General features: G+C 41.1%; 1 protein-coding gene across 5 annotated transcripts in view; it reads left to right on the top strand.

Annotated features, from left to right (window-relative positions):
* Nucleotides 1-16,402, top strand: part of PDE8A (phosphodiesterase 8A) — a 222,922-nt gene that overhangs the window by 188,404 nt on the left and 18,116 nt on the right. For all 5 annotated transcript variants that reach the window (XM_067555750.1, XM_067555748.1, XM_067555751.1 and 2 more), the window contains exons 8-14: nt 1,910-2,047; nt 7,889-7,977; nt 9,547-9,598; nt 9,693-9,735; nt 12,095-12,172; nt 13,496-13,566; nt 14,352-14,516. In XM_067555750.1, the coding sequence (XP_067411851.1) occupies nt 1,910-2,047; nt 7,889-7,977; nt 9,547-9,598; nt 9,693-9,735; nt 12,095-12,172; nt 13,496-13,566; nt 14,352-14,516 (636 nt within the window). The remainder of the gene's footprint in view (nt 1-1,909; nt 2,048-7,888; nt 7,978-9,546; nt 9,599-9,692; nt 9,736-12,094; nt 12,173-13,495; nt 13,567-14,351; nt 14,517-16,402) is intronic.

The following is a 16,402-nucleotide window of genomic DNA, read 5'->3' as shown; positions in this document are numbered from 1 at the left end:
AGTCTTTTTGTGATGTTTATTCATATGTTGCTGATGACTGCTGGTGAACACAGCCACTGTTTTATATACTTTCTTTTCCTAAAATGTTGCAAATTAATTTAATTTTTCTTTAAAACCTAGCCGCAAACAAAGCTAATTCCAAGTTCAGACAAGGCCCGTGAGTGTAAGTCTTAGTACAACTTTTAGCAACATCCACAAGTGACTAGAATAAAATCCCAAAACTCATTTCCTTGAAGCTCATTGTCCTCGGAGACTTGAATCCATTCCTCTGTACACACTGGTGTGCAAACCAGTTTAAGGAATAGGATTTAAATCAAATGGGAACATAGATTCAGCTAACCTGGTTTCTCTGATGGTATGGCCCCACTGGTGTGGATGGAGCCAAATCATAATTGGAACTCTGTCTAAGCAAGACTAGATCATACTTTTAAAATGTGGTTCTGAGATTGTTTGTTCCGTCTACACACACTCGCCAAACTGATTTAGGAACTGATTTAGTTAGAACCATGTTTTTTAATATGGCTGTCTGTCTTAAAATGGTTTCCAAACTAAGGTCAGCACACAAATCACGTAGGTCTCCACTCTTGAAAGGCTAATGCACTCATGCAGCCTGTAGGAGTGAACTTTATTATAAATGCACAGTTTAAATGTAAACCCCCTTTCGTTACAATGTGCATCTGAGTTGAGTCCTGTTGGCGCGGAGCTTGATCCATGGAAGTTATACAAAAAGATTCTGCGTCATCTGTACGTCAGAGTTATAGAAGTCTAGAATTTGGCCCCAAATTGTCACAGATGGCCCTAAGCACAGCAGAACCACCCTGCTGAGGCTTTCTGCATCCTCTATACATGCCCCACGCCAGTGCACAGAGGAGAATTTTGGGGACGAGGAGAGACCAGTAGATCTCTAGGCCACAGGGGTGCTGTCAGGAACAATGCCTTGAGGCATTCAAGTCCTATGGTAATGGGTGCCATATACATACCTAAGATAAGTAGATTAGAGTGAGCAAGCAGTCACAGGTCTAAATCCCCTGTGTGAGGGGCATGTAGGGCCCCATAGAATTCCCTCCTCTCAGCACTCTTAGATTTCCCTTCACTCAGTCCATTTTTTGAGCTGTCTTTGGGCCCAGAGGCTCCCCAGTCCTTGGCTGTTTCATCTAAATTAAAAACAGAATTTAGCAACATTGTCAGTTGATACTCTTCGGCCCTACAAAATCTCTCCATATGTTTGTGACTTTCTCAACACTGAGGCTATGGCTACACTGATGGCGGCAAAGTCGCTGCCATCAGATCGATTTCTCTGGATTGACTGAGCAGTCAGTGCAGACCCGCTCAGTTGATCCAGAAATCGACGTACTAAGACCAGTTACAAAAGTAGCGTAGTGCTGCGTTGACGGGAATGCTGTTCCTGTCAGTGCAGTGCAGTGCAGACAGAGCGCAGAAAAGAAGCTCAGCAGTTGACAGGAATTATGCAAGTTTTTTGCATACTTTGCGTAACTCCCGTTAACTGCCGGCGAATCTCACAGGTAAGTGTAGACAGGGCCTGAGACCGGCTTTGGTTTGAAGACTAAAAGGACTCATTTTTCAAGAGTTTTTGTTGTCTATAATAACACTTTTGAAATTCAAAACTATATTGTATTTCTATAACAAAATATATTTCCTTCTCTCTCTGCTCATTTGCGCACACTGGCTTGTTTTGCAAGAGTGCTAGGCTTCTAGAATGGATTTTTGTTTTGTTTTGTTGTGCTATAAAAATATTGAAGCATCTATTTTATGAATAATACATTCAAAGACTTTTATCTCAGCTTAGTAAACATACTGCTAGGTTTCACAAGGTAGGTCAAAATGCAGGTCTGTCTTGACTTTCTTCCATTAAGTATTGTGTTTAATGAGCTTTGGTTTTATTTCACAGTATGTAAATCCTGCGTTTGAAACAGCGATGGGCTATCAAATAGGTGAATTAATAGGAAAGGAATTAACTGAAGTGCCTATAAATGAAAAAAAAGCTGATTTCCTAGATACTATTAATTCCTGCATAAAGATAGGAAAGGTAAGTAGCGATGTAATATCATTTATCATTCCATGATATTATTATACACTACCTGTATGAGTGATAATTGTCCATGCATAAAACACAACATAGACTTCATAAGCATGTAACATGCAGGGCTTTCTTACTCACACAAGTAATCCCATTGAAATCAATGAGACTAGGCGTAACAAGCAGGATTTGGCACATAACATATTAACCTGGGGCCCAATCCTGTTCCCACTGACGTCAGTCACATTCAGTGAGAGCAGGTTTAGTCTAGTCCTCTAGTTATGGGCCCAATCCTGCAAGGTACAGAAGACAGCCACGTGCTCCTCCACTCCCATTGGTTCTTTGCAGCATTGGGTCTTGTAGTGATGATCCTCACTGTAGATTCAATTTTACCTTCATTGAAAACCAGTCTTGTGCTATCTCACTCTCATTGCTGTAACTTACTGACTCCAAAGCCTTTAAATTGTGGGTCTGAGGATGTGGACAATCTTATTGATGCTAATGAAATTAATCCCACATGATTCAAATCTTCTCATCCAATTTTTCTGTGCGTGTGTTTGCATATGTGCACATGCGCCTCTTCATTGTGTCTCACATTTGGCATGCTTATTAATGATGAAAAACAATCTAAAAATCGGTAACTGAGAAAAATAGATGTTGGTGGGAAAATCATCATCAGTGGTAAAAAAAAAAAATGTTTGACATCAAAACATAAGGATGTTTAATTATATTTTAAGAAAGTGATTAAGACAGAGTAATAAATGTCTAGTATGGGAACTGAGCTGAACTTAAAGAGCTTTGGGTCTCATCAAGATTGACATTCTCCCTTTTGTAAGGGTCACTTTCAGTTATGTTGCATGGAAAAGTAAGAGAGTTAAAACACTCGCCTGTGTTGTTTCTATGTCGCATGTGTTACATGAATGTGTATTACTCACTTTACATATATAGGTATGTGGCACGCACCAAAAGGTATGGAAATCTAAAAAAGAGGTGAAGAATAGTGAAAATAAGGTAGATTGATATGAAAGAACAAGTTGTCCTTAGAACAGAACCACACTCAGGGGTTTCAGCATGATGCATTGTAACTGATTAGCAAGCTCAGAATTTAGAAACCTTGGGGGAGATGCATGTAATGTCACTTTTGGGTGATATCAATGTCAGCTTCCAACTGCCAAGCCCTTTTTTCCACAAGAGAAGTAGTTTTCTAATGACTAAGGAACTCTCTAATGGATTTCCATTAGAAATATTTGTTGCATCAAGGAAGTGCAGGAGAGTCAGCCAGCTTGAAAGTGTAGATATGGAGGTTGATAACAGATTTTGCAGACTGTGTCATAGCACTGTAGTGTTCCTTTGACTGTGGTGTTGTTGTGGCACTATGTGAGTGTGCATAGTATGTCTTGGAGCTGACACTAGCGTCTTGACAGCAAAGTGTAAATGCCTTCTAAGGCCAGTAAAAAGATGTGTCATGGTACCTATATAAGAAGACACTGCTCATGGTGGTAACACAAGGAAGTTTCTGAATCAGCTGCATTTGCAAAGATGTGCCATGGCATATACACAAGGCTGAGTAGCTAATTGGGTCACACTGGCTGTCTGCTGGGGAGCATCACATTATTGACAGTGTGGTGAGATGCTAAAATTAATCACTAGTGTTGTGTGTATCTAGGCATTGATGCATCAAGGCACCAGCGCAAAGATGTGATTAGTCACACTGTGTACATCAAGGTAGTAACATTAGTATTCATCTGGAAAGGCAATGATGTGTCTCTCTACAGACGAAATGTGCATCTGAACATGAACGTGACAAGTATCTGGATGTTGACAGGGGTTCTGGAACAGATCCATGAGACATCCAAGGGCTAAAATGATGGTGCTTCTCAGTTCTGTTACCTGTGTGAAGGTGCATCCAAATAAAGAGCTGTGATACGGGTCTGATGCCATTAAGTGGTGGTCATTAAGTTAAGAATGTAGATCAGTTAATTCTGTTGGGCCTCATGACTACAGCGTCCAATATTCAAGATAGCCAATTATCACATTTTCAATTAACTTGCCTCTGGAAGGAATAACATTCTCCAAAAAGTTTTGGTTGTGTCAGGGTAATTCTGATTTGATTTGTCTATCTTTCTTTGTACATAAGAAGAAAGACTGCTTCCCATTAATAACCTAACATGTGGATACTGTCCATTGATTACACTAGGTTACAATATACCAAACAATTTTTCTAGCCCAGACAAAAAATTGCTATGATGTTTTCTGATCATCCAGCACACAGTAGGAGCTCTTATCTCATGAGACTAACCCTTCCCAGTTTGAGACTACATAGTATCATAACAAACAATAACAAACAAGAATTTCTGATAGGGCTGTTCCAGGGAAAAAAATGTAGTTTAGTTGTACAGTAGGATCCATGATGGATCTACACCTGTTCATCTACACCTGTAGTATTTTAACTCCTGTGTGGCAAGTTCAGCATCTTTAAACAGCATTTCATTGGCATTTTACATAGTAAAGAAAGGGACTGTTTTAGCAGATGGACTTGGACAATCCATGTAGTATATAATGATCAGGAAAGATATTGTGGACCCAAGCAAAAAGATGTCCGTGGATAATGTATGCTGGCTGTACTCACAAGAAACCAGCATTATCAAAAGTCATTTTCTCTCTGTTTGAATTTAAGAAATTAAGAAGCAACACTTGCGTATTCTTAATCATTTGTTGAATGAATCAAATTAGATCCATTAAGGTGAATGTGAAATAACTGATCCCATCTGACTAGAAATTTTGCAGCATCTGATCCCTAGGATCTGGGACAAAAATATCTATTTGAGATGGTTTCACTTTTCATAAAGTGATATACCTATTGTTAATTCAGACAAGGCACCCGATTTCTCTCACTGCTTGGGAGTTACTCGACAGAGGAATATATATATATATATATATATATATATATATATATATACTGCAGACTACAGGTGAAGTTGTTTAGTTACCTGAGGCAAGTGAGTAGTTTGTAAGGATGCTCACCATGTGCCATTTTATATGAAAAATGAACCAAACTCTGTGGCCCGTCCCTGGACTCAGGTTACATTGTGAAAGATTTTGTCTGATACTGATTTTTACAAGTAGCTGACTGGGCTTTGGTGTCTTACCGTATATACGGATCCATGGGATGATGGGTAGTGAAGCATTGCCTTCCAAAGGTAGCATTAGATTATTATAGCAAGGATGTTAACGATTCTTTCCTTTCTACTTACACCAGACATTCGGAGTTTTTATTTTAGCACCAGAACATTAGGCCACGCTGAAGTGACTGTGGCACCATATTTCTGGGACTGTAATTCACTCAGAAGGATGAGCTCAGTTGAAGGCATGTATTGAGAGTACATATTCTCTATTTAGCTGGCTGACAGAGATTCTGGGAGAGAGCATATAGAGTTCTTAGAATATGTTTATGTAATACCCTTGTAGGAACTTTACATAATGGCTGGCGTTCAGCCTTTCAAGGTTTTCTTGGTTTTTTTTCAGACATTGTAACTGTGAATTTTTGCCTGTTGAATGTGAAACAAAATCCATTAGTGACTACTTCTATCCTGACATGAACAGGAGGCACTTGCAACTCTAGAATTATTCAATCCATGCATTATGACTTCATCCCTTTATGCATATTCTGACCTTATTATCTGGGTTTAGAGATTGATTACTCATCTCTCCCTTATTCTGGTTGTCAGGGAACTATTGCTATGTATTGTTTTAATTCCAAGAGCATTGAACTGTGTAATGTTTGCTTAGTCCTCATTTATATTTTTCATGCAACATTCAGGAGAAGATATTATGCTTGATTCCCAATTTGTTGTGCACAGTTCTGTTCTCAGACATATAAGGAAAAACCTTTCAGGTTTTGGTTTGTTTTTTTTAAATCCCTCCCCCTCCACTGCTTGTTACTATGTAATCCTTATGCATGCTGGATTCTTTACGTGCTGGTTCTCCTTCCCCAGTGCAAATTACATTAAAATATAGTCCAAATTCTATCATCAGTTATGCCTGTGCAGTCTTGGCCCATCTGTCTATAGGTTTCGCTACTGTATAAGTGTGGGTGTGTATATATTATGAACTATGTTCATGTACACATGTATACACATACACATAGAAAATCAGATCCAAAATCAATTGAAAGACACCCAGTGACTTTATTCAACTTTGGATGAAGCCCATATACAGTAAGCAGTCAATTTGTTATTCATCATTTGACGCTCTTTGTTCCAGATTTTCCAGACATTTTTTTTCTTTAAATTTATGCTAGAATGGACAAACTTGAAGGCATGACTTTGAATCCACTTAAACATCATGGGTCCAAAGACTGACTCATACTGACTGTTATTGGCTTTGCGTTATACTATGCAAAAAGGAACCAAAAGAGGAGAGAGGGAGAAAAGTCAGGTGAACAGTGGAACAAAAAGGAGGCAGAATAGGGACAGGATTGTAGGAGAAAACTGAAGAAAGCTACAGAGAGAGAAAAAGAATTCTATTGAAAAAATATGGGATGTACAATGTCTCTTTATGCCAGCCCACTTGTGGAGTTTCTCCTATTCTCCAGTACATAGTATAGCCTCTGCTCTAAGTAGAAGGTGTTGGGTTAAATGTATGAAAATAATAATAGGAGTAACTGGGTGAAATCTGCAGCTTGTTTTACAGGAGATTGGATAACGGTCCTTCTGGCTTTAGAATCTATTAATAATTTTTTTAAGAGGGTGTCCTTTAAAAATATAGGTTTAAATAACAGGAGGGTAAACAATTAGTTTCTGAAAATCATAGCCAGGGCTGGCCAAAAACTTTACATCTAAGCTATTTTTGGACAGAAAATTGGGTTTTCAAGTAACTGCAACTTTCACTAAAAGTTTCTGCTTTCCATAGAAAATTTTGACTATTAATTAAAAAAACCAAAACCTGAAAACCAAAAGCTTTTTAGTTTTTGGATTTTTTACAAAAAGTTGAAATTTTCTGACAAGCTTTGCTCACACGTTAGCCTGAAACCCAAGAGTGTTGATCTATTATAACTACAGTGCTAACTTTAGAGATGAAGAAGTAGACATGTTCCAACCCCTTCAGAGTTGGGTCCTTTGGGTGAGAAGTAGTAGCAGAGAGGCAGTAAAATTCAGTAAATTCTCCACTGGACTCTGCTTTGTTTACATGTAGCAGCAACTAAGGCTTCCCAGAGTGCATTCATGGATCAGAAATCTCAGGTCAGGAAAGTTCCCTCCCTTCCAATATGAACCAAAAATCTCCCAGGTGAGTGTGGCTCCACCATGCTCTGGAGCTTCAGAAATAAATGGTGCATTCAAGTTCCATCAACCATTGCTCCCCATCTGGCTGGTCAGCGCGCTATTACAGAGAGAGAATTTCTCATGTTTTCTCTCTCTGGAATCCGGGTTCAAAAGTATGTGAAATTATTTTGGAGTTTAAATTGTTGAATGTATTTTTATAAATAACGTATTGGGGCAGAAGGAGGGGCTGTCTGAGTTTTCCTGCAGACGTGGATAATTTCTCCAATGAGCTAAAAGAATGAGACAGTTGTAAGTGGAGTGAGAACCCACTGCCCCAGTTGCATCTTCAATGCCTCTTCTGTGATATTTCTCCTTTCTGGGTCTACATTTATGTGACCCCTATGAATGAACATCTAGGTCTGGGATCGCAAAGCAGGTTTACATGAAAATATATCAAATCTAGATTTTTTTTTTTTTTAAAAATTCTGACTTTTTTGACAGTAACAAATGAAAAGGAATTTGTAGAAAATAGCATTAGATTTGTTAATTGTTTAATTGAACTTAATTTACCCTTGGACCACTCTTGCAGGAATGGCAAGGAATGTATTATGCCAAAAAGAAAAATGGAGATAGCATACAACAAAATGTGAAGATAATACCTGTCATCGGACAGGGAGGGTAAGTGCAAAAATTAAGTGCCTTGTCAATAAGTATTTTAAGTCTGATACAGTGTTCAGTGAACTCAGAGATTCCCATTGGTTTCAGTGAGCTTTGGATGAGATCTCTATTGCTTTCTAAGTGAAATTCATCCCTGCCCAGCTGGGAGTCTGCAGTGGGACCTATCCACCACTTAAGTCCTCAGAGTAAAATCCACTTTATTCACACAATGCTCAGCTAATTGCACTGTGTGCAACGGAAGTGAAATCCAATCCCCAGTGCAGACCCAGGGTTTGGGCCACACTCCTCTGTGGCTACTATTCCAGCCTGTGGGCTGGAGTGGTGAGTGGGCTCCACTGTGACTTGTGTTGAGGCCACAGCAGAACCTATGTCCCCTTTCATTGTCCCCTCCATCGACTCCATCCATGCTGGCCTATACAAGGCTGGTGTACAGACTGGTTCTGCAGTGCAGCCACTTCACCTGTGTAAGTCCTTTACACTCATAACCCAGGTGAACTTCACCCAAAGTGAGCTAACACTCCTTAGTCAGGCAAAATTCCCATTTTCCCAACACTCCCACTTGACCAGTGACTGGGAGCAGAATGGTACATACTGATTATTAGAACATTTATGGTAAGTCCTCCTATACAATTTAGTAAAGAAAGGGGACCAACTGGCATGTATTATAGTAGCTCCTAAATTCTCTGTGAATTTTCCAAACATGCACGTTACCTTACTTAGACCTTAGTTCCTCCTATCCCACTGAAGCATCAGGCAGTCCAGTTCCTCCACTGATTACAGTCACTTGCTAGTTGTGATGCTTCTTCCCAGGTGATACCAGTGCAAAACATGCAGAGTTATTAAAATAATATGGGCTTGATGATATAAGAGTACACATTCCTCTAGGATTCCCCACTTTTACATGCCCCTTCCCTCTCATTTTGATCTACCTTATCATGGAGAAAAAGCTGGCTGCAACTTCTTTCCTATCCAATAAACATTAGAGGTTACTTACATGAGGGGGGTGAAACCCCACTGTTTATTGGCAGAAGTGGAATGTTTTAAATTACTGGCATCCCTTGCTAGTAGTAACTGGTACTCTTTATTCTCTACCAGTGGAGCAAAAGCATCTGGCAGCTTGTGATACATAGCAAACAAGATGGACCCATACTCACATATGTGTTACCTGAGTACAAAGCAAATGGACTTGGCACAGGGTGTGTCATGGCAATCAGGAGGCACTAAGGACTGTACTAGCCTAGGTGACTGCTCCACCCCTAAACCCCCTAGAGTAGTCTGTCTGTTGGATCTACATCATTAGGTATGGCTGGTGCATCTGCAAACTCCCCCAGCAGCAGCAGAGAAGGAGCCTACATAGAACATGGCTATGCAGCATGCACATCCCACCCTATCTCTCTCCTATCCTCCAGTGCAGTTGAACTGTGTTGGTTCCATGTCCTCACAGAGGAACACATTTTTGTCCTGTATGGATTTATTGCTAATATGGCTCTTGTAAACTTAAAACTCTGCTAGATGTGAACCAGAGCTGGGAATTGGAGAGGCAGTAACACATTGTTTTTTTTCCTACAGAAAGATTAGACACTATGTGTCAATTAGTAGATTGTTCAATGACAACAATAAGGTAAGAAAAAAGGTGATTCATTTTATTTTAAACAGAAAATCTTACAGCATGATCAGGAAATTGACTTACCCGGATTTCTAATATTGATTCATAGGCAGAAAGAATATGTGAACGTGTTCAGGCTGAATCTCAGACAGGTACGTTACTGCATGTTTGTCACAAGAAGCACGGGACATATGCAGGAAAAGAACAGATAGGTCACTAATGATCAGACAAACACTGGTTGCATTGTGCAGTGGAAGCAATAATATTTAGATAGCAATAAAAAGGTATTCCTGGAGGAGACAAAATAAATGAAAGTTATCTGTGCCTGGTAAATTTGTTTCAGACGTGACATAAATCAAACCAACCTTGAAAATTTAATCTGTATGTGTTAGAACCACATTTGGCTCTATTTCACATTGCAGTCATAGGTAGTGTAGTTGGTGCAATCTCTATGACTAGATTAGAAATGTCAAGGACACAATCTACTTGGAATTCCTTCACGGCTAATGTAATTCGTGACATGCACCTTTTATTAAAGACCCATTTCTTTCACTAGTTGAGAATATTTGCATGTGGATGAATACAATGATGAATGCACATTATTTAGGGCTTGGTCCTGCTCCCACTGAAGTTCATGGCAAAATTCTCCTTCCCCTTGCAATGTCAGGGCCTTAGCGTTCCAGAGTTTGAAGAGTGGTTTCAGCCCTAAGACAATCTGTTTATATTATGAACAGTTATGATTAGGAAACTCCGGGGTTTTTTTAATTTAATTTAAATTAAAACCCAAATAACTGCCCTTTTAAAAAAAAATTACAGTATTCTGTGGGTATTTGCCCTAAACATCACAGCTTCTAGTAGTGCTACTTCAGGATTTGGGGCCAGTGCTGCAGGAGACTACAGTGCTTTTTAATAAGGGTTCCCATACACCAGGTGCGCCTCTGTGCTCCTTCCCACCTGAAGCAGGAGGTGTGTGGGACCAAGTTATGCTGTTCCACCTTCTGTTACAAACAGAACAGCAGGGGGATCAGATCTGTGCGCCATTTCTTCATGTGCCTCTGGTGGAGGCTGTGGGGGAACAATGAGGTAGATTATGGAGAGAATCAGAAGCAAGCAATATCCTGGCACTACAGGGGAGGTCTGTACAAGCAGCCACCTTTAATTTTGCTATCTAACTCTACTCTCTCCTGCCTGGCAATCTTCAGATACCCCATCTGTGCTAGGATTTGCCCCTTCAGCATTGATGCTTTCGAGGACTCAAAATAAATCCTTTGTTCCTCCTCTCCTCTCTGCCAAGCCCTTGGGCTCCGCTCATAAGTCAGCTTCCCTTTTGATCTTCCCACCCTAAACTAGTTCCTTTGAAGGGATGAAGGAGTATGTCTACCCACACTATCTTAGGCTGTGACTGTTTGTCTGCTCCCTACTGTTGTTATGGTGACTTCTGTACTCAGCAGTGATGCCCCCATCCCCTGCCTTCAGCATTGTACACTCGACTGGCGTGACCGAGTCAATTAAAACCAAAAAACAAGCAATGGGCCAAACCCTGTCCTCAGTTATCCTTGCATAACCACTTTCTATGCTAATTAGCACCCAAGAAATGGGACTGCATGGGCCTAAGTGAGCTTAGAAATTGCCCTGTTGGCTTACGTCACTGTATCTGCCTTTCAGTACCCCCATCTGTAAAACAGGGAGAATGGATTCTCTCCCACAAGCTGTTATGAGGATTAAGTAGTCAATGTCTATAGTGTGTGTCGAGGCTGGCTTACTAAGTAGTATTAGTAATTGTACAGTCCAACTGCTCTTGCATGAAGCCCCTTCTTGGTGATTTTCGAAGATGTGAACTATTCAGACAGCAGAGAACTCTTGGTTCCTGAAGATTCTGTCTTGCCTTAGAACCAAACGCTGTCTGCCTTCGGCACTAAACACGGCTAGTGCTCTGTTGTGTGCAGGGATAGCCTCAAAGACACCGCAGACGCCATACTGAATTTTGAGTTTGAGGGGTTGGTAAGGGTGGGATAGGGAAGTGGTCATTAGCTCCAGACCTGTAAGACATGAGGAAGAGCTCTGTGTAGCTTGAAAGCTTGTCTCTCTCACCAACAGAAGTTGGTCCATACAACATATTACCTCTCCCACCTTGTCTCCCTATATCCATAAGGGGTATCAGGGGCCCTTCTTATTCTACAGCTCTAGTACCAGCAGAGCCATGGCTGAACTGCCATTCTGCACCAACCCAGCGGGCTGAGAGAGGACTCTAAATGCTCTTAGATCCCCTACACAAAGGCCATTTATTCCTGTGTCTTTGCTTGAGGCAGGAACAGCATTCAGGGAGTCTGATATGGGGGCATCCATGGCAATGCCAAGATGCATACAGTTCTAAGAAGTTGTTTTCCAACCAACTGCAGCATTATGCATGTTGCTTTGCTGTTCTCGGGCTTTCCCTATGTTTAGTTTCCTATCGCATAATCTGGGAAGAGCCTTTGTTGCCGTCATTGTATAACACTGATATCTCCACAGATATTCAGACTTGCAGACACAAAGATAGGAGGAAAGGATCGCTGGATGTCAGATCCACAACCTCACGAGGAAGTGATGGTATGTTAGATAAGAAGATGTTTATATATTTTTCACATGGCTTTTTAAAAACCCTCGAGCCATGAATGATTTCATATTTATGCAATTACCCTATGTGGTTTGTCTCTGAACAATATTTTTTTTGTCCTACTTCTTTTGAAAAATTTAGAAATGAAAGGCCAGATTCCGCCACCCTTACTAACATTGGGTAGCTCTTACTGTCATGAGTAGAATTCAACAGAATTAAATAAAACTCCTACTCACAATGTAAGTTGCTCTTCATTACTAGTAAAGGTAGCAGAATCGGGCCTTCCAAAAGTATTGGGGTTGGTTGTAGTTTTCCTATCTATTCTTCTCATGAAAGACAAAGTTAAATTTCTTCTCAGTTTTTGTTTGTTTTGTTTGCATTATGTTGTGTCATACATCAGGGAGCTATGCTTCATCACGGCACATCACCCTTCACCTTAGTAGGTGGTTCACATATTGCAGTGTTTTGCTGGTGTTTATAAAGCTTCTGTTAAAACATGTCTCAGTGCAGCCTAGGCAATGATAAAAGTCTGGTGAAAATTTGATTCAACAGATTTAACTTCTAATTTTCACCAGACTTTGACCATTGCTACAAAAATAGCATGGATTCTGATACTGAAGATGTGCTCAACACACAGAGTAGCAGAGAAGTAGCCACGTCTTACAAGTAACACTACATGAAGTATCCTACTTTGGCCTTTGCTGCCAGGAACAAAAATTGCTAATTGATACAAAAGATCTATATTTTCCAGTCCCTGGTTAATGACCTCAGTTATTATGGGCCAGAACCTCAGCTGGTGTAGCTCATCAGCGTTATATTGAGTTCAAGAACCTACACTGATTTACACCAACTGAGAAGTTAGCTCATTATGTCTGTCATGTATGGGCATCAGAAAGCATGTATACACCCATATAGTCTATTACGTCCTTGTAGTGTTACAGCCTCCTCTCTCTCGCTCTCTCTCTCTCTCTCTCACACACACACACACGCACACGCGCGCGCGCGCGCGCGCACACACACACACACAGTGCTTGTGGCTGAACGTTTTATAAAACATTTAAAATATAAAAACAGAGCAACTATGTTGCCAGACCATTATGGCTACTTATCTCTGTTCTGTGTTACTGCTGGTTCAGCATACATCTATGTCTGCATCTTGATCAGCACAGCAGGACGAGCGTGCATATGCATGCTGTTACAGGTGGTCCTGAAAGTCATGGCAAATGAGATGACACATGAGGAATTCTTGGCTAACTCTGGATGTCATGCCTGGTCGTTTAAATCGGGGTGCTTGTTTTGCTTTGTTTTCTGCACAGGGAGTTCGCAGAGGCGACACTCCTCCATGGCCAGGATACATTCCATGACTATTGAAGCACCCATCACCAAGGTAATGCACCATAACTGGTGTTCATGATGTCAGACAATCATACCCTTCTGAGAATATACCTGGATTTGTTTCTGAAATACTGTGGCTGAAACCCTCAGCACAGCCTCTGGCCTGAGTAGGTCGGCCAGATGCAATGACTGTAGAAGCTTATCCTTACACCACTGGCCCTTACACCACTCGCCCTTACACCACTTCTTCCCCCGCTACTGCAGTGAGTGGCTGGGAGGATCCATGAAATGGTAAATGCTCTGTTCCCAGTGCGCTCTCGCCTGCCCATGCCTGTCCCCGGTCTGCCATATGGGGTGTGCGATCTTTGTATATCTCTCCACATTCGACCCCCCTCTTGCTTAGCACAATCACACAGGTTCTGTGGCCTGGAGGCGCTCTGCCTGTGCAAAGCAAGGGTCTGGATTTCCCTTACATGCATATTCATTGTAATGTGTCTCAAGAAACCATTCAAGAGACCTATAAACATCAATTGCTTAATACAGTGACCTTTAGAAAGTAGAAGAGGATTGTACTGAGTCTATTTGGAGATACTTTGGGCCAGTTTCTTAAAACAGGAAGTTGCCTAATAAGGATGGCTTCTTTAAAGCCTCAGTCCTGCTCCCAAAGTCAGTAACAAACCTCGGTGGTTCACTATTGATCTAGAGATTTCACAGTAGTTCTACACCATCTGGATTAAATACTGTTACGTTTATTAGTGATGACTTTTCATTAGTCACTGAGACTCTCTTTTTCCTTCGATCATTTCTAAAGTTAAAGAGTTTCTTATATTAACCTAGGTAATAAATATTATCAATGCTGCACAAGAAAGCAGTCCGATGCCTGTCGCAGAAGCTTTAGATCGAGTGTTGGAGATTCTGAGAACCACTGAGTTATACTCTCCACAACTTGGGACAAAAGATGAAGATCCACACACAAGTGATCTCGTTGGAGGATTAATGACAGTGAGTACATATAATGGCAAACAATTGCTGACATAAATACTGGGGCCTGGATTCTCCTTGCAATTACCCCAGTTTACATCCATGTAGCTTTAGGGTAACTCCATTGATTTTAATGGATTCACTCCTGATTTACATCATTGCAAATGAAAGGAGCATCAGGTCCCTTGATTTTTTGTATAGAACACTCAAGTACATGTATTAAAGTTTTGTGCGTAAATTGGGAGCCCAAACTGCATCATATGATGCACACTCGGGAGGCAGGGGAGATTGTGCAGGAGGTGGAGGAAGGCAGGTTTCTGAGGGATGCAGGGAGTGGATGCTAGGTGCAATACAGGAGGCAGGGTGGGTTGTGAGGGCGGGGGGGGAGGGGATCCTGGCTGCCTGCAGGAGGTTGGGAGGCAGGGGTGCCCCCGTTTTGTTCTCACTCCCTCCCCTGCACATACCCTTGTTGGGGACGGGTGCCAGGTGTCTAGCCAACCCTGCATCTTCCCTGCCAAGCCCAATGAGACAGGAAGTGCTCCCCTCAGTTGTGTCCCACCGTCCAGTCTGGTTTTCCTGCAGTGCGCATGCACAGAGGCATCTCCAAGCCTGGCTTCTCTGTAGCCTGCCTGACCTGACCAGACTGCATCAGTGTAGCTCACTCCAGCAGGCTCTGCTTGGGCATTAGAACATCACACATCAGCACGCTCTGCACTTCATGCCCCCATAGACCAGTCTGCAGTCCCGTGTAAAATCGCTTCTCCCAGAAATCTGCCACCCTGAGGCAGTTGCCTAGTTTGCCCACAGCTTGAGTGGCCTTTGCATCTACCCTTTGAATTGATACCTATCACTGACTCATTGCTCACTTCATTCCGTCTGAACCAACCTCTGTAAATGTGTGTTCTGACACCACACGACCTCCAACTTCAGTCCATGATCACATGGCAAAAGAATTCACTGAGAGGTAGGATACCACAATATATCAAATAAAAAATCTTCACCGGCTATAAAACAAAAAGCAATGGGAAAGTCAGAGAAGGGACCTTTCAGAGGATGAGTATATATTGATTTTTAAATGATCTACAAGAAACATTTATTCAGCACAGGATCAGGTGAAGGTTGAATTAAATTATTCCATCACATGTACAAGAGAGTATCTATGTGCGTCATGTGGTTGTGTTAACATACAGTAGTCGGCTACTATTACTTGAATTTTATTAAATTCAATGTGAGAAGGGCATTCAGAATCAGAACATAGATTTGCCAGGTCTAATCGGAGCTGGTATCTCAACTGTAACAAAATCTAGTCTTTTATTCTCAAGGACACAATGAGTCTGGTGTCCTGAATGTTTTTTGTGTCAGCAGTGCTACTGAAGAAATGTTTAACCTGCTTTAACAGCAGGGCAGCCTTCCCCACTAAGTCACAAAACTCCAGACTAATTTACTTACAAATCTTAAAATAGAAACTAGATGTAATAATTCTTATAAGTGCAGACATTACACAGGTCAGATATGGCATCCAGATTTGCCGCTGCTGTACGCTAGGCACCTAATGTTATTAGTAAGTTAGAAGGGTGTGTTTATAAAGATTTTTTTTTAAATAACTAGTTTATACATACAGGGCCAACATTAATTCACTGCATCTAAAAGGTATTGGGTTAAATCCTGCTTGCATCTGTGAAGCAAGAAGGAATTGGTCCAATATTGTTAGACTGATGATTTTAAGAGGAAATACCAAATGCATGATTCTGTTTATTTTAACCACTAAGGGCAATATTGTGCATTTAGGCACCAGCCCAGTATTAAACCAGGGAGGCAATGACACTCACGTTTATACCTCTGAGGCATGTTTCTTCCCTGCTTTCTCCTTGCCCACAGTAATTTGTTGCTGGTCTAAACTAGCAGCA

The sequence above is a fragment of the Emydura macquarii genome, unplaced genomic scaffold (genome assembly GCF_026122565.2).
Source record: "Emydura macquarii macquarii isolate MOO-44397 ecotype Brisbane River unplaced genomic scaffold, CSIRO-AGI_Emac_v2 contig_1644, whole genome shotgun sequence".
Lineage (NCBI taxonomy): Eukaryota > Metazoa > Chordata > Testudines > Chelidae > Emydura > Emydura macquarii.
The sequence above is the reverse complement of the archived record's forward strand: the minus strand, read 5'-3'. Positions and strand labels throughout refer to the sequence as shown.